We start from the raw sequence: 18820 nt of genomic DNA on the forward strand, positions 1-18820 counted from the left end.
TTTAAGATTTAGGGTTTAGGGTTTAGAGTTTAGGGTTTAGGGTTTAGGGTTTAGGGTTTAGGGTTTAGGGTTTAGGGTTTAGGATTTAGGATTTAGAGCTTAGGGTTTAGGGTTTAGGGTTTAGAGTTGAGAAATGAGGTTTTGGGGATAAGATTTCAAATTTTGAAAAATAAAAAAATTAAAATTTTCAAAGGATAAACTTAGAAATGTGTTATTTTGGGCATTTTAGTTTTTGAGTGCTATTTTTGTCATATAAACTCAGAAATGTGCTATTTTGGAGATTTGCCCATTGGTTTTTATAATTTTTAAAACAAGTATTATAATATGGCCGAAAGAAACTATTTAATAGGGAAATTTGCTTTGTTAGAAAAGTATATATTTCTTGTGGCTCCTCCTTCGCCGTTCATTCACTGATTTTTTTTTTTATCTCTTGTTTCTCCTTCTCCTCATCTCCTCCTCCGCATCACCGTCGCACTCTTCCTCACGACGGTAAGCTTACGTGATCCCTCGACTTCTAGGTAAATTCTTAAAATGGTAATTTGTTCCCGTTTGATGAATCTCTCAAGAGATAAAAGCGAGTGTGTTAGGTTTCTCTGCTTAGTTTATGTATCACTGCGTTCACTGTTGGTTAGAGAATCCTCTATACTGATTCTTTGAAATTACAGAAAAACTTATGATTTGGCGTGTTTACCATTTAACAGGAGATGATGAGCATTGTTTCAAGTCACCATCATTGTCAACCATCCATCACACACGAACGATGTGGTATAGGAACAATTTCGAAGGTTTCTTACTCGAGTCCGTGTTTCTCTGGAAGATTGGCTTTCTCTCATAGCCTCTGCTTGAAAAGTACTTGTAAGGGACAAACTGGTAGGAGAAGATTTTCAAGAATCTGCAGTGTTGTGGATGACGGCATGAATCCAGATAATTCAGATGACGAGGAAAAGGAATCACCCGATGATAAATCTAAAAGGGTATGTTGTATACAATCCAAAAGGGTATATTCTTATCACTGAAGTTATGAGTTGACGTTAAAGTGTTCAAGTGATGTGACTGAGACCTAGTTTCTTTGGGCTCAATGCTCATTCAATAGAACTCTGTTCAATAGTCAAATAAAATGTTCATCTATTTCTGCTTGAACCTGAAAAAAGGCGTAATCAGTTTGCCTTCTTGAGTTAGTTTGATGTTACAATCTCTGCCAATGCTTAAATACACAACACACTAATAAGCATGCCTTTGTTTAGAGTTTATTGATTGCTTTTATTTTCAGGAAGCGAATGATATGAACCGGGCTAATCTTGAAAGAATGGTTGGGTCGGATGATTCTGCGTTTAACGGCTTAGATCTTGCAACTCTCATCAGGCAGAAGTATGGAAGATCTTATGATGTTCAGCTCATCAAGAAGGTATGCCCTTTCTGTATTCAAGAGTGTTTATGATGAATTTCATGTCTTAAGAACTTCTGGATTTATATGCAAAAAAAGCTTTAACCGTCAAGAAGAAAGTTAGGACCTTCAATTCTCTTACTTTAATTGCATGAATATAGAATCAGCTTTTTCGAAATTCAAATTGTTCATGTTCCCTTTTGAATTTTCAGTTTCTTGATGTGCCCTCGATTATATTTGTGTGGAAAGATTCGTCTCTTTAGAAGCCATCTATGAAAATTAGTAACTCATATTTCCTAGATGTGATTAATGTAGGAGTTCATGGGGAGGAATCTTCTTGCGATGAATGTCATGTGGAAGTATAGAGAACAGGTAAGATAATTATCATTTGCTATTGTTTTTGATCGTAAAAGAAGCCTGTTGATATATGATCTTTCGTTTTTCGTATAAATTGCTATATCGTTAGAAAAAATCTTTGCCACATAAAAGTGATAATCTTGTAAGCTAACTCACCTGTCTATGTTTTTATTTCGTCTTCTGCAATGCATAGAGGTCTTTTCCTCTAACAGAAGAAGAATATATACTGAGACTTGACGATGTAGCCAACATGTTGAAATGCTGGGGAGCGGTCTCGCATATCCGTAACAGCCTAGCAAAGTCCAAAGAGCGACCCAGGATAGGGAAGGTGAACTTATTAAGCCTTAACACAAACATATCAGTTAAATCACTTCAATGCATAGTATAAGACCTCTCTGAATCATTTGATTGTACTTAAAAAAGGCATTTTTGTGCGTTTGAAAGTCTCCGGTCTCAGGCTGATTTCTTTCTCTTCATGCAGGCTGTGAGCATTTTCATAGACATGGATTCAACAGGGGGACGAGCAAACGAATGGATTTACAAGTAGAAAGACGACAGGTTTACCAATCCGAAACCAAAAAGCTTGTGTAATAGTCATCAATTTATTTTCAAGGCTCTTCTCCTTCTTCTGTATTTGATGTCTCAAATCATGTATTATATGTATTACATGTGTGTATAGCTTAAGTAGACACAAATCTTTACATGAACCCTCTCATCATCATCATCATCATCACCACACTTATCCACCCCTCCACGTCCTACATCATCATTTATTTGATCTCACAAACAGAAGAAAAAAGATTATCATCATTATCATAATTACTATTATTGATGATGTTGTCACATCACGATACACCTCATGACAAAGTATGCTTCTTAACTTCATCATCAAAAGCATACATCCTCTCTCGCCTCATCACCACAACCACCAACAAGTAAAACATCATCATCATTATCATCATCACCCCTTATTGAGTGGTTTAATTGTTAAATTGTATTGTCCACACGTTAATGCTACTAATTACTAAAAACTAATATTAGAATCATGATCAATAGCACGCATATTCACCCCAGTTTGCAATTTCTTACAAATCGTATATAATAATGTGTAATTACAATTTCGATCACATATTTTGTTTTATTTTACTGGGCCGTAGGCGTAGAGTCATGAGAAAATTATTTTAAATGATAAATCAAATTTACATAAAATTAATTTACATTTGGGAAAATTGATTTTTTTTTTGTCAACCGGAAAATTGATTCTATAGCATTTTTTTTTTAAACCAATTTACCATATCATCTCTCCTTTATCGTTATATTTCTCGCTACCCTTTTATTTACATATCTAATATTTTTCCCAATATGGTTATCCATCAAATTAAGTAATTAACCCTTTATATTTTGGCTGAAAAAAGAAAAAAAAAATTCCAAATCCAGTTCCAAATCCAGTTCCAAATCGAATGAATGTATGTACGATTAACTAGTAAATCTTTGGAGTTAAGTTTGACCCAAAAAAGTAAAAAGTGAAAGTACAAAAAAGGCCTGCGCTTTTTATTACCTTACCCTCTCTAAACATTACAACAACAACACACCTAACAAAGCAAAAACAAAACAGAGTCCCAGAACCACATTTCTCCGGCGAATCCAACGTTCCCACCTTGAATCTCCACTCCATCGACTGCGATGTACCCATAAACATCGATTCCTCGTCTCAATTCATCATCAAACTAGTCATCCCTCCTCACCCATCAGCAGAGAGAGAGAGAGAGAGAGTAAAAGTAAACCTTCCTTACAGTAAATAAAAAAAGAAAACCCAAATCCGTCTCTGAAACGACGACGTATGGTCGATTACCGCCACGTCTCGTCTCCGATCACGCCTTCAACCTTTATCCCCGCCCACTCTCCTTCTGCATCTCCCCGCTTGAACAAGCCCCATCCCATCACAGCGACGCCGCCGATCTCCGCTTCTCACCCCACCGGAGACTCCACGCTGATGTCGTCGTCCGGGTGTCCTCTCGCTAGGGTTCGGTTATCAGACATTCTGCCTTACGAAGGAGCTCCTTCTCCCTCCTACGCGAAAGCCGTCGAGGCTCTGTCTACGTCTCTGATGAGATACAACGCTTCCGTGATCGAGCTTGGGAGCGAAGACACCGCGCTGATGCGGTGTGGCCTCGAAGCTGCTCGCTTATATTTCAGAACTCGAAATAGCGTTTCTGGTAAAGCCAATCGTGGCCTCTCTATGTACAGAGCTGGAAGGTTAGGCTCTTTGATTGTTATCACTGCTTATGTATATATTGTTGTATTGAGTGTTTGTTTGGCTTGTGAATAGATCTGTTGAGGATTTGGATTCGTCGCCTCCGTGTATGGCTGAGGTTTTTCGGTGCTTGGGTAAAGTAGCGAGAGCTGCTTTGTCTGCAGTTGCAAGGCATCTACGTCTAAGAAGCGAGTAGGATGGTTATGTTTACTACTATTACTATTATCATAGTATCACCTCTTTCCTTTTTTTGGTTTAAGTCATTTGTGACAAGTGTGGGGGGGATCTGTTTTGCAGTGTGTTTAACCATATGCTCGATGACTTCCCACTAGCTCCAAATGAGGTCTCCTCCTCTGTGCTACTGGCTTCCTATGCTCATGCTTCGATCCAAAATGGGAAACCTGCTTCTGGAGGTGGTAATATTGAGTTTGAGAAGGGTTTGTTGACACTGTTCTGCTCAGATGGCTCTGGCATCCAGGTCACCTTTCTATGAACTCTCTGTGTGTATCTAACAATACATAGATACGCTTTCAACAAGAGGATAGTTTCTCAAGAATACTTTCATATGAATCTGACATGATCAGCTTGAAAATACCTTTAGGTATGTGACCCAAATGGTCGTTGGTACGCAGCAGATAATGGATGTGGGATTGGTGATATCTTACTCATCACTGGCAAAGCGCTTAGTCATGCTACTGCAGGTCTCCGTCCAGCTGCCTCTTATAGAGCTACTACTGATCATTTCTCTGGCACTGACACTCGCGGAAGGTATGTTTATAAAATTATAATAAGCTTTCACATACTAGGATTGCATGCTTACATGTTAAATTAAATCTCCAAACTTCTCACTCGCAGGGCATCACTAGCATTTAGGCTTATGCCGAAAAGTAATGCCATACTAGATTGCTCCCCAGTTGAAGCAGCTGGCCATGTGATTCCTCAAAGCTATGTGCCAGTATCTGTCAGTCAGTTTATGGATAACCTATTGGCCGAGAATGAGACTCCAGTTACTCCGCCTGTGAAAACCAATGTAAGCTCATCTTCTCTTATAATAATAAAGCTAATAGACTAGGTTGTTAATGCACATGTAAGCGTACAAAACCAATAGTACCCAACTCTGTCTTTTACCTTGACAAATTGGAGTCGAAATGTATAGTATTGAGGAAACGATTTGAAATTTGTTGTATTCTTTCACAACACGCGCTTTGGTCTTTTAGTTAATCTTGATCTAGATTTTAATGAGCCGATGTGCAACGTACTGTACATTTGTTTAATGATCTCCTTTCATTTGGTCTCATGATAATGATATAAGTTTCTACGTTTGATGTTAACTGCTCTGAGCACAAGGTCTTATGTCAAGATATCTTCTTCTGAATTGTGGATGTCAGGTTTCACGGGATGATGTTTGCAAAGAGCCTTCCTTAAGAAGTGTTCTCTCAGATCCAATTTCGTGAGTACCAATTTTCCCTTCATTTATTTTTTATGGTTTGCTTGGATGAGTCAATGAAAAAGTACTCAGCATTGAAATCAGGGTCCTAATTCATATGTTTTGCAAACTCTTGGATGTTTAGCGGTGCGTTTCTTGAAGATGCGATTGTCGTCTCTTGTGGGCATTCATTTGGTGGCCTCATGCTTAGAAGAGTCCTTGAAATGGTTGGTGTTTGTTTCCTTATGCTAGTTCCATGTGATGGTTCCTCTACATACCCAAGATTATTTCATAACCACGGTTATCTTCTGCACAGTCTAGATGTACGCTCTGCAATGCAGAAATCGAGCCTGGGTCTCTGGTCCCTAACCATGGTAATTCCCATAAAGCTTCACTCTCTTATTATCCAATAGTGTAGTCAAACAATCTTAACTGTTCTTTTTAATGTCAAACACCTAGCTCTTAGAGCTGCTGCTTCAGCTATAAAGCAACAAGATGATAAAAGACTTTTCCACAACGCAGCTATGAGAAGGCGTAGAAAAGAAATGAGTGATCAAATGGATGTGGTAAGATGATCTGACACTGCTCTGTATTGTTAATTGCTTTGTATGTCTTTGGTGGTTTCTGGTTACATATTACTATCTCCAAACTTATCCCTCTATTTTCTGTTTACCTTAGCTTATATAATTGATGGACTTCCCCTGCAGGAACATGGAGATCCAGCTACGGATGATGGATTACAGCAGCGAGTGGTTCATTATCCATTTGCTGTAAACGAGAAAGTACTTATCAAGGTAGGCCATTATTGTTCATATCCTGGCTTCTGATCTATTTCTTCCAGCATATACTCTATGAAACACATTTCACCATTGCAGGGAAACAGGAGAACACCGGAGAAGTATGTTGGAAAGGAAGCGATCGTGACATCTCAATGTCTCAATGGCTGGTAACTAAAACTACGCTTTGTAGGTTAAAAGAGAGTTATTGAGTTCAGTTCCCAAACTCATTTGTTTTCCTGATATTAGGTATCTATTAAAGATTGTGGAGAGTGGAGACAGTGTTCGGCTGCAATACAGATCCCTGAAAAAGATGACTAACGATGACCGAGGAGGAGGAGGGCTACTTGTTCAACCGGTTGAGAGCAATAGCTTGTAGAAATGTAATCATCATATTTGAGCCTTTCTATTTCTTCCAAATATTCTCTATTTCTAGAAAGAAAAAGAAAAAAAGGTAATGTAGTTTGGGGTTTGAAACTCTGCATAAGTTTAAAATCATTTGGGCTAGAGAAGTAGTAAAAGACTGTTGAAAACTATATATTAGCCTCCCAAGTGTTAGAGGTTTTGTACAGAACAAGTGTTGGATTATAAAGGAGAAGACTAGCACAAGTATGAATTTGGTCTATATGTTTATCGTTTTCCTTGGGTGCGTGATTACTTGATCTGGTCCCTTGTAGTTGTGATGTGGAGAGTATCTCATATACAATGATACTTGGCTTGGCGAGGCCATAGAAACAAAAAGCAAAACACACATTGAAAAAGTTGTAGAGGACCAGACCGCAAATAAAGTAGACTCGTCTGCATTTGCGTGAGTACAAAAATATAATCTTATTCATGGAGGATTCTTGATGTCATCACCCCTTATGGGATATAGAGTTTTAGCATCCTTTGACATTCATTCAGATCAGTTCATCATCTCCTCTAGTTATTACAAATTGTTTAGATCATCTTGATGTCAAACCACACCCAATCTTTCCTTTCATTGGTTGACGCATATGGAAGGCGAGAAACTATATCATATATCAAGGAAAAAGTGGTCCAAAATTTTCCACAAAGCTTTTATTGATCATCGTCTATGGACAGAGACAAAAGATTTAAATTACAAATCACGAAATCAGGGGAACAATATCAAAGAAATTTTATCCCTTTTTACTTTGCCTCTTATTGACAGAGATAATGTCATTACTCATTATTGTTATACTGATGGATTGCTGAAAATAGCAGAGGAGGAATGTGATGGGTTCTTTGTGATTCTCACAACAAACCAATTCTACAAAGCTCCACTTCAACAAGAGCTACAAGTTCAGTACTTGAGATGGAAGTCTTCGCATTAAAAGAAGCTATCCTTCATTTGAACTGGTTCGCTTATCAAAATGTTATGTTCTTGTGAGCATCATCTGATGAACAGTACAGCGTTTTATTGAAACATGTAAAATATATCATTTTTATCCGAATGTAAAATTCCACCATTTTTCTTTAAAAATGCCAAGTTCTGTTTTATTGTCAAAATGGAAAATCTCATTTCTTCACACAACAAAATTTATCAGAAATAAATAAAATTAATTGTGTTATTTTTTTGTCAACTATTATGGTATATATATATATATATATATTTAATTTACAATAAACGAATCTTTCTGGTATTTACACAAAATTCCTCAGAATCCTCCTTTCTTAATGTCTTATTCTCGAAGTCTATTTTCCTGCTTTCTTTCAATTTGATATTCTTCGAAAGCCAGTTTCAAAAGCGGGCATGTGTCGCCAGCCGTCCGGCAATTCGAACGGTGTGTTGTCTCCGTGGTCATCAGCAGCAGCACCATAGATCATCTGCTTAGCGGCCCTGACCGAAGCGGAGGAAGCTTCCGGCCTTCACTTGTTAAATTATTTTCCGGCCAATTATTTAAAAAAATTCTTATCAGTCTAGTGGTAAACGTAGTCATTTTGAAAAGCAAAGTGACGAGTTCGATTGATTGCAATACCATTTTCTTCATATATACACTAATACACATTTTAACGTATACATCATTTTATAACAATGGATTAATTAATATTTATACTTATGAATAATGAGCCTTATTTTTCTTACTTGGAGTCCAACGCTTGTGAATTTGTACACATCTGCGCCGTTGAAGCAGTCGTGTTATGATAATGTTTGTATGCTTCTTTAAAAACAAAGTACTAAACAAATTTTTTCTACAATCAGTAAAAGTCCACGTCACTAACGGCTCTAACTGATTTAACCGCCTCACCTCTCTGTTCCCTCCAACTCTATAAAGACTCCTCTCTTTTTTTTTCTTGAACAAAGGCTCTCTCTATGACTATAAGACTCATCTTCCTTCTCACATAACTCTCTCCCTCTCGACCTCTCATTCTTCACCTTTCTCACGAGTCAAAAACCACCTCTTCTAGTTCCTCCTTGTTCAACAATGGCGGATGCAGCAGCACCACTCCGTCGTCGTTATGGCCCGCAGAGACGCCCGAGTCGCTACAATCTCCAGAATTACGAAGGCAACCACCGTAAGTTGACGTTTTGTTTTCACTTTTTCATAAACTTATGCGGAACCTTCGATAATGTCTTTGAGATTTCTTTATGAAAAGTTTTTGTACTATATAATTTGTATGCGTGTTCTTGCGACATCTTGAATAAGTTGAATTTGTAATATTTTATAGTTCCTTGATAATGTTTTATATATTTATTTCCTCATCTTTTTTTTCGCAGAATAATTTGTAATCACTGATTCCATATATTTATTTCATTCTTTGTATGCAACATTTTTTCTTTTACATTTTAGAGAGAAGAATCGTACATTTTTAAGAGGCTTATTTTGTACATTGATGCTATATTTTTCTTTCTTTATTTCTTTTTGATAAATTCTTTATAATAAGTATTTGATATCATCTACTTGCATATAGGATCCATAAATTTAAAAAGAATATACTATTAATATGATTTGAAAGATACACATATTTTTGTTAAATCAACTAATGAGAATAGTTTTTATTTAATTGATTTTTTATTGATCTTGAAATAGAAATAGATGGTGAATTCTTGGAGTAATAATTTTTATTTTCCTTGTGCAGCTGCACTGGGTCGCATCATAACAGATTCAACACAGAGATGGCTATATCCCTGGGAAATTATTAGAATTTTAAGATATGCTGAAGCTAGGGATATAGACATCTCATCTACCAAACCACGAAGAGGCTTTCCTGGACTATATGTCTACAACACACTTAGATACACTGACCATAGGTAACTTTTACATTTTCAAACACATATATTTTCTACAAAATTAGGTTCTTAATTTATAAATTTTAAACTCAAATTTAAATGATATTATTTTGTAGGCAGTGGCAGAATGAAGGTGCTGCAGGCTTGATTGCTTGGCAAACTCGTGTTGTTGGCAATCACACTGTACTTATGGGTCAATCAAGAGGTCTACAAAACTACTTGTACCGTAAAAGGATTCATAGAGTTCACCGCAGGTATTTAAAAAAATAGTGATTTTTATTTTCTATTTTATTATGATTATCCCAAATATATAACTATTAAATGTTTTGTTTTAGGTTTAGAAGCTTGGCGGTGGTGCACTACCGATATCTCTAGTGATTAGAGCCTGTGAATATAATTTATGTGTATAATACTACTTAGTTTTGGGCTTTTATATTTTAGATTTTCATTTTCAGATAATTTTTTGACTTTCATTTTGTGGTTTTGGTCTTTGATTTTTAGATTTAGATTTAGATTTTAGTTTTTCATTTTTCATTTTTATATTCAGTTTAATTGAGCTGACCCATAAGACATAATGAGCTATTTGAAAGACGGCTTTAAAGATCAACTAGATATTGATCCACGCTATGCGCGGATATTGTTTTATCAAAATTTTTATTTATATTTTTTGTTATATATATATTTGACATCTATATAATATATTTTTTATGTATATTGAATTGATTTGTGTTATAGTATTAGTTTATAAAGTAAATGTTTCATATAGTAATTTAATGGTTTAACTTGACGATTAATTGTGATATTATTTCCTTTAAATTAAAAAAGTTAAATTTATTTGTTTTAATTTTGCATATTTTAACATTGTAATTATCAAAGTGTATTTAAAAAAAATGTGTTTAAATGTGTTCTAGATATATATCTTATTAAACATTAAGATTAACATTTTTAAAGAATGTATATATATATAATTTATTAAATATAATTAACAAATTTATGGGATTTTCTTATATCACATTTTTTGTTAAAAATATTATAACACATTTGGCCAGAAAATATCAATGGATAGAATTTTAAGATCATCAATTTGCTAGTTAAATTCGTTTTTGGATTAGGCCCATTATTTAAACACTATAATTTGACAAAGAAACAAAATTAAGCTCACACTTGTAACAGATTTTTGTCGGGGAAGGAAAAAATTTTGTAAGCTCAACAACTTCTTTTGTTAAAAAAAATTGTTTCTGTCGGTGAAAACTGAAAAGTAAAGGGAAAACACAAATAAAGTTCTTTGTTTTTCTCTCTCTTCTTTGATTGACCGATCGAAACCGTGGTTCCCAAACTATCTACGTAATCAATAGATCTTCTTATAACTTTTTTGTTTCTCAAGAGATGCATGAGGTTTGCTATGTCAATTGGCAAAAAAATTAAAGGTTATCATCTTTACCTAAGACACTTAAATTGACCTGCTCTTAAACTAACCATTAAGTATAATATTTCCATAGAGGGTTGCTAGGTGTATTTATTTTCAGTTTTAAGAAAGTTATAAGATATCAAATCCTAGTAATATATATGGGAAGTTGTTACATAACGAAGTCAACACATAAACGGATAAAATCTTGGGAAATCTGTTTTTTTAGACTAATTTATACTATTTTATGTCTTATTAGACTAAGTTTTTCCAAAATGACAGTAATGCCCTTAAAATTGTAATTTTTTTTAAAAAGATATATATTGAGTTCGACAAGGGGGATCGATCGATCCCACTTTACAAGTTATAGTGGATCGATCTATCCCGATCATTATTCAGAACAAAAAAAACGCGAAATATATACTGATCGACCTGGTCCATTTCACTCGATCGGCGAAGGTCGATTTACATAGATCGACCGATCTGTAAGAATAGATCGATCGATCCCGTGCCGAGGAAAGAATCCCAAATCGATTTTTTTGGTTTTGTATGATTATATCCGGATTGATTCCCACTTGATTTGAACCGACCAAGTATGATTTCAACTCTTTAAACTCGATTTCTCTGGGATGAAACCCATAATTTCCCATTCACGAATAAAGGGAGACAAAATCAAATTCTCACCCGAGTTCATTAACCCTAACTCACTCAATTTCACTCTGATTTGGACGAGTATTTGGCCTAACCCATACGATTTCGTGAGCTTTTTACGAATCTATCACTCATAGACATGAATCATAGTAGAAATAATGTGAAAATTTTGTGAAAATTTTGTGAATAATCAATGGAATATAGAAGACGGCGAAGAAGGTTGCCAAGGTTTTTTTTTGTCACTTTTTTTGTTCCTTTTTCGTTTTTTAATTTAAAAAATCGATTTTTAAAAAAAATATAAAAGTGAATATTCTCAAATATTTTGTTTCCATATTTTTAAGAACTGATTTCTTATCCGTAGAATACAACTAATATGTAGAAATCAGTTTCTACAGTTTTTAAGAATTATAATAATGTTTAGAATTTGATTTCTACATGTTTTAGATTTATAGTAAATCTGTAGAAGTCGGTTTCTACATGTTTTAGAATTAGATTAATGTGTAGATTTCGATTTCTAAGAATTTTAGAATGGTAGGTTAAGCGCGGAATGTGTATTCTACATATTTGTAGAATACTCCTATTTACGTAGATCACGTATTCTAAACATTGTAGATTCAATGAAAAAAGTAGATTTCGTTTTCTACTTCGTAGAATGTCATTTCTACTTTTTTTAGAACATAATCTGAAATTTATAATTTTAACTTTTTTATAACTGGAAAATATATCATTAAGTTCATATAGGTATTTTAATAAATGTTACTATTTTTCCAAATTTTTTTTGTTTGTAAAACTATTTATTAAAATTATTTTCATAAATATTAAAGGATATTATAGGAAAATATGACACAAAATATAGATTAGTCTAAAGGGACATAATTTTTATTTTTTTGCTCTAAAAAAACAGTTTTCCCTAAAATCTTTAAAATAAAAAAAATTACATTTTATATCAAAACTAAAGAATATAGATGGGAAGTTGGTAGATGACAAAATCAAATCATAAGGGAAGAAATCTTAAAAATAGCTTTTCTATACTACTAAAATCTAACCGTTTAATAGTTTAAATATTTACGGTCCTGAAGATTAGGTCTTGTAGATTTGATCAAATCCATTTTTTTGTGGTAAGAAATATTTCGATGAAGCTGATTTTATGTAGATCTTTATTAGATATAAATATTTTGAAATTTTGAAAATACAAGATATATCAATTTGCCATTTTTATTAAACTCACCGTAATTTTCATCTAAATTTATGACTTAAGCAAATCTTAAAAATGTGTATGAATAGAAACGAAAACATAAAGAATTGTCTTATTTACAAAGGTTTGTTTGAAATGTAATAGATGAAACAGATCATATTTGGCTTACATGATTGTGGATATTAGACATTCAAGCTTCATTGCTGACTATGACTATGTTATGTTCATAATGGCATGTACGTAATGAAAATTTAAGTAGATGTAACAGAGGAACAAACGATTTCGGTTTAGATAAAGGCCTCACATTCAAGCTTCACTGGTGATAGATGATGTGGAAATAAAACAATTCGGTTTATTATTCAAACCAAACGTAAGTCTACTTCTAGAGATTGTTAAAATGTTTAGTATGATGAAATATGGACAAATATGTATTGATATGAATTCATTTGGTTATGGTATGTTGCATGTGCAATTCGTAAACTGAAGATGAACAATTATGAGGTTTATATTGGCCTGATATTACTTGTACGTATTGAAGCGATCAAGAAGAGAAAAATAGGCGCCTTGTGCTAGTATTGTTTGTGTAAGGTCGGTTTACTATTGGTACGATTAAAAGTTATATGGGACTTTTGCAAAAGTGACTCAAAACTTGGAGTCAAACAGAAAACTAACCTTTTCTTTTGACTCCTTTTTTTTTGAGATTTTAACCCCACACCTGCATTTTATCTATGAAAATGCCATTAACATTTTTTTTTTTTTTCGAAAATAGCTTCTTTACTGTCTCAACCTCATCTTCTTCAAGTATTTACAATATTGTCACTGCAATGAATAGTGGCAACAACCTTGTACGAACTGTTTGGAGCTTTTAATGCTCTTTAATGCACGTAAATCTCTTTACACTCTCTCTGTTTCAATTGTTATGAACTAAAAACAACATTTCTTTCACTTTCTCTCTATATTCATCCAAAAAACTCAAGCTTTTGATTCAAAATATGGGCTATGGTTGACAGAGCCATATTTCTTTCGTTTTGACTTACGGTTGCTTTCGTTTGAGGTTCTGGGTGGTTGGAGAAGACCCTGTGTGCAAACGAAGTCATCTCACCTAGTTTAAGGTACGAATTTGAATTTTTTTCAAGATCTGTTCGCGTAGAAGACTTACTAGTAAGTCATCTGTATGTAGAAGACTTACTGATGAGTCTTCTGGTCAAACGGACGACTTAAATTAAGTCGTCCAGCTTTGTTTGTTAAAAAAAAACACTCCAGACGACTTATATAAGTCGTCTACGAGAAACTGGCTAGTTTTGCATTTGACCGAATCGTGTCAGATCTTTGACTATTTCTGGACGACTTATAATTCAGTCGTCTTTGGGAAAGTTAAAATTTCAATATTTTATGAAAACTTGACGACTTACGTGTAAGTCGTCCTAGGTTAGTTTTGTAATTGAAAAATAAAACTTCATAATTTAACTTTAACCAGACGACTTAATATAAAGTCGTCCCTCCAGAAGACTTAATATAAAGTCGTCCCTCCAGAAGACTTAATTTAAAGTCGTCCGGGGAAAGCAAAGTCGTCCATAATTTTTCCCAATTTTCTGGTCAAACCTTGCTTATCCCGGACGACCTTAAATTAAGTCGTTTAGCTGGACGACTTTCATCTAAGTCGTCTGGAGAAAGTTAAATTTCAAGTTTTATTTTTCAATTACAAAACTAACCTAGGACGACTTACACGTAAGTCGTCAAGTTTTCATAAAATATTGAAATTTTAACTTTCCCAGAGACGACTGAATTATAAGTCGTCCAGAAATAGTCAAAGATCTGACACGATTCGGTCAAATGCAAAACTAGCCCGTTTCTCGTAGACGACTTATATATAAGTCGTCTGAAGTTTTTTTTTTAACAAACAAAGCCGGACGACTTAGAATTAAGTCGTCCCTTTTAATTTTCAATTGCAAAAGTGACCTCTTTAGACGACTTACCTTTAAGTCTTCTGGACGACTTAATGCTAAGTCGTCTGCGGCAATGTTTTTTGAACTTCTTCATTTTCTCTATGTTTACTAATGTGTTTTATTTTGAATATTTGCAGATGATTTTTCAGTTACATGCAGTGTATGGAGAATGGTTGTTGAGTGATTTCCGTTGGGATTTTGTGGTTGATGATCTCAAAGGAGCAAGATTGTTTTTATTGAATGAAGATTCAACACATGCTGAACTTGTTGCAATGACTCAAGAAGATTATAACCTGGACATGAGAACAGTGAGTGTGGAGATTAGCTACTCATTACCAGCAGAAATGATGATGGCTCCAGGCAGTCTTCCCATTGATGTTACAAGTGATAGACAAGTTCGAAACTTGCTGGAGATACTCAAAACCCATAGAGTATGTCTTTGTGTATCAAGCCGCAACAAGGTCGAAACGGTTTCAGAGAAAAGGGATATTGATGAAGCTGGTGAATGGGAAAAAGATGTTGGTGATAATGATGAAGCTGGTGAATGGGAAGAAGATGTTGGTGATGATGATGAAGCTGGTGAATGGGAAGAAGATGTTGGTGATGATGATGAAGCTGATGAATGTTTTGAAGATGTTGGTGATAATGAGTTTGTTGAAGATGAAAATCAAGATGGGGAGGAGGAAAATGGGGAGGAGGATGCTGATAATTCTATTGTTGGTGAAACGGATCAGAATGGTGGGGATTACAGTCTTTATGGAAAGGTTCCAGATGAGGACGAGGAAGATGATGATAATATTTGTTTTGAAGAAATCCAAAAGACATATGCTAAGACAAATGCTATTGAAGGAGGAAAATCGAATGGTACCAGTATCTATGTCAACCAGAGTTTTGTTAGCAAGGGTGCACTGCTTTCAGAGCTGCGGTTGGCAGCAGTGAGAGGTAAGTTTTCTTTCAGATTATACAAATCAACGAAAACTCTCGTTGTGGCAACATGTCGGGTTAGCTATTGTGGATGGAAGGTCAGAGCGAGTGTCAAACATGGGACAAACACGTTTTGGGTAACAAAGTATGTGGAAAAACATTTATGCTCAGTGGGAGACCGAATCGCTCAGCGGAGACACTGTACTCCGAAGTATGTAGGTAGTCTTTTCATTGATCGTGTTGGAATCATTGATGGGATAACTCCGCAGCATATCACTGATGCAATGAGGAACATGTTTGGCATGGCGCTTGATTACACCACTTCATACAAAGCACTGTTATATGCACAAAGATTGGTGAGAGGATCAGCAGAAGAAGGGTATTCGCGTCTGGCATCATATCTCGAGCAAATCTCCATTGCAAATCCTGATTCTATCACGGCGATAGAACTTGATTCTATGAAAAGATTTAAGTATCTATTTCTCTCTTTTGGAGCTTCTATCAAAGGTTTTAAGTATCAGAGAAGGGTCATTGTGGTGGATGGAACTCACCTAAGTGGAAAGTATGGAGGAACTATGTTAGTTGCAGCCGCACAAGATGGCAATTTTCAGATATTCCCATTGAGTTTTGGGATCGTGGATGAGGAAGATGTACCTTCTTGGGAATGGATTTTCACAAAATTGCCTAGTTGTATATCTCATGACAAGCCTCTGGTGATAGTCTCCGACCGGCACAAGGCCATTAAAAGTGCGTGTGATAAGGTGTTTCCTTGGGCAACCCGAGGAATATGTTATTATCACCTTCAAGATAACATTGTCAAAAAGTTTAAAGGGAAACATCTCATGTACTTGGTGAAAGGGGCTGCTTATGCTCACACGGTTTACGATTTTGACCGGTACATGGCTGAGATACGGAGTGCAAACCCGGAACTTGCAACGTATTTGGAGAAAGCCGACGTCAGGCTATGGTCAAGGGTTTATTGTAAGGGGAACAAGTTCAACATAAAAACAAGCAACATTGCTGAATCTATTAATTCCGCACTGAAGCGAGCAAGAGGATTTCCGATTACGTTCCTGCTGGAGTTCATAAGGCAGAAGTTAGGAAAATGGTATTGGAAAAGGAGACAAGATGCTTTGAGTCTCACAACTGAACATAGCCGGGGTGTTGAATACTTGCTTGCTGTTCGAGAAGAGATAGCGGATACGATGACGGTCGAACCAATTGATGGATGGCATTTCTTTGTCAAAGGTGGCAAAATGGACTGTGTGGTTGATTTGGAACATGCAAAGTGTGATTGTGGTGTCTATGGAGTGGAGAAAATACCTTGCTCTCATGCTATAGCTGCTGGAACACATGCTGGTTTGCATATCTCCACACTTGTATGTCCACTGTACTCAAAGAATTATCTGTATGCAGGATACTCAGAGAATATATATCCTATCGTGTCACAACATATTGAGCGTGGTCGGGGGAGACCGAAGAAATCAAGATGGCAATCTTGGTTGGAGCTATCTAGGATGAGAGGACACAAACCCATGAAGAAACACAGGGCACAGAGATGCTCAAACTGCAAGGAAACTGGCCATACGAAATCACAATGTACACAACCAGTTGACTAGTTGTCCAGACGACCTAAATTTAAGTCGTCCAGTCTTGATTACCCGTCCAGACGACTAAATTTTTAGTCGTCCAGTGTATTTTATTTTTAGAAGTCCAGTGGAAAACCTTCCAGACGACTTATAATAAGTCGTCCAAACCTTCTAGACGACTTATTTGTAAGTCGTCCAGTTGGAAAACCTTCCAGACGACTTATTTCTTCCAGACAACTTATATATTTACAAATCTATACAAAGACAAGCTGAAATACAAATACTTCGCTCGTTAAAAAATCATGTTCAAATACAAAGACAAGTTCAAATACAAACACAAATCTAATCATACATGCCCACGAACTTATCACCATCCACATTTTCTTTCAAATGCTGATCAGCAAGCTCCTTCCATATATCCACCGCCATATTATCCCTCATTTTCTTCGCGTTGCACCTAGCAAAGTCTTTAGGGTCAAAGGAGACCCCAAGAGCATGACATTCAATGTACTTTACAGCGTACACGCCACAATCACCATTGTTGGCCGTGGGTACACCTTTCAGCGGTCTCTCATATGTGTATGGCTCCAACCCGTATTTGACCCGTATTTCGTCGGTGGCTGCGCACTCAACAAGCAGATAAGGGACCATCTGGAGAAAAGGCTCCATTATCGCATCCCATGCGTCTGGTACACTAGATGAAGGTATGCTGTCCCAGACGACTATGTGCCTCTTAGGGATCGATATCCAAATAGCAACCCAATGGTTGTCGTTCAAGTTCACTGGCGCATAGATATCATCAATGTCCTCCCCCCACTTCTTGTTTGATTGGCAAAATGAAGGTATTGATCCGTCATAAAAATTCGACGCCCCACCAGGTAGAACTCTTCCTAAACCTTTGTGATCAGGTTCCGATGTTCTGAAGAGCTGATACTGCTCTCTCCAAGACTGGGAAAAGTTGTGATCCAGGAAGCACATTCGCTCGCTCCTGAAAGCTTGTGGGTTCTCCTGATACCTCTGCCTTAGCACATTAATCCAAGCATCTATATGCTGCATATTAAATATAACAAGTTAGAAGTTACCAGACGACTTAAATATAAGTCGTCTACGTGGTCGTCCAAGTAGACGACTTTCCAGACGATTTATCTTTAAGTCGTCTGGAAAGTAGTATACTTGGACGACTTTGTAGACGACTTAAATCGTGTGCAGAAGACCTACGCAGTCTTCCAGCCATTCTCTGGCTGTCCGGAGGAAGTGGTACCACCTTGTTGGTGATGTACGTGGTTTGTCCTCGGTCTTAGTTGAATAATGACTGCAAACAAAAAAACAATCAGTTTTGGACGACTAAATCAAGCTATTATGGGTAAAGCAATCACTTACGGATCAGTTTTCAACCAATCAGCGAGTTCCTTCAACTTATCTTTGTTTACTGGCGGAAATGGATTATAGGCTGCCACTTTATCTTTTTTTTTCTCTGCCGTATAAGGAGATCTCACAGTGGGAGCAGGTTTCTTCGCTCGTTTACTCTTTGCACGCTTGTCCAATACAACCAGGCTCGGTTTTGAAACTGGATCGCTTGGCTCGGTGGAAGCGAGGCTCGGTTGTTGATCGGTGGAAGCGAGGCTCGGTTGTTGATCGGTGGAAGCGAGGCTCGGTTGGTGATCGGTGGAAGTGACAGCAA

At 36.2% G+C, this 18820-nt stretch overlaps 2 protein-coding genes across 3 annotated transcripts; both read left to right on the forward strand.

Moving 5' to 3' along the window:
- The first annotated feature begins 335 nt into the window (after positions 1-335).
- On the forward strand, positions 336-2448 carry BNACNNG66810D. 2 transcript variants are annotated; one of them, XM_013792628.3, is made up of 6 exons: positions 336-489; positions 702-974; positions 1271-1405; positions 1700-1756; positions 1935-2069; positions 2223-2448. In XM_013792628.3, exons 2-6 carry the CDS (start codon positions 705-707, stop codon positions 2286-2288), a joined length of 663 nt encoding a protein of 220 aa, XP_013648082.1. In that variant the 5' UTR covers positions 336-489; positions 702-704; the 3' UTR covers positions 2289-2448. The 2 variants fall into 2 exon arrangements, with proteins under 2 accessions (XP_013648082.1, XP_013648083.1); XM_013792629.3 differs by having other exon boundaries at positions 379-518.
- An 820-nt stretch (positions 2449-3268) lies between these two features.
- BNAC01G32970D lies at positions 3269-6830 on the forward strand. The gene is made up of 12 exons (XM_013792626.3): positions 3269-3997; positions 4071-4187; positions 4293-4473; positions 4597-4763; positions 4851-5025; positions 5384-5445; positions 5567-5648; positions 5738-5795; positions 5881-5987; positions 6129-6215; positions 6297-6367; positions 6447-6830. The coding sequence occupies exons 1-12, from the start codon at positions 3582-3584 to the stop codon at positions 6574-6576; spliced, it is 1653 nt and encodes a 550-aa protein (XP_013648080.1). The 5' UTR covers positions 3269-3581; the 3' UTR covers positions 6577-6830.
- Positions 6831-18820: the final 11990 nt, after the last annotated feature.

The sequence above is a fragment of the Brassica napus genome, chromosome C1, assembly GCF_020379485.1.
Source record: "Brassica napus cultivar Da-Ae chromosome C1, Da-Ae, whole genome shotgun sequence".
NCBI classification, from domain to species: Eukaryota; Viridiplantae; Streptophyta; class Magnoliopsida; order Brassicales; family Brassicaceae; genus Brassica; species Brassica napus.

Coding starts and splice junctions, on each gene's coding strand:
- BNACNNG66810D (XM_013792628.3), top strand. CDS start 705: ATGATGAGCATTGTTTCAAGTCACCATCATTGTCAACCATCCATCACA. Junction 1,406..1,699: donor ATGTTCAGCTCATCAAGAAG/GTATGCCCTTTC, acceptor TGATTAATGTAG/GAGTTCATGGGGAGGAATCT. Junction 1,757..1,934: donor TGTGGAAGTATAGAGAACAG/GTAAGATAATTA, acceptor TGCAATGCATAG/AGGTCTTTTCCTCTAACAGA.
- BNAC01G32970D (XM_013792626.3), top strand. CDS start 3,582: ATGGTCGATTACCGCCACGTCTCGTCTCCGATCACGCCTTCAACCTTT. Junction 6,216..6,296: donor ACGAGAAAGTACTTATCAAG/GTAGGCCATTAT, acceptor TCACCATTGCAG/GGAAACAGGAGAACACCGGA. Junction 6,368..6,446: donor TCTCAATGTCTCAATGGCTG/GTAACTAAAACT, acceptor TCCTGATATTAG/GTATCTATTAAAGATTGTGG.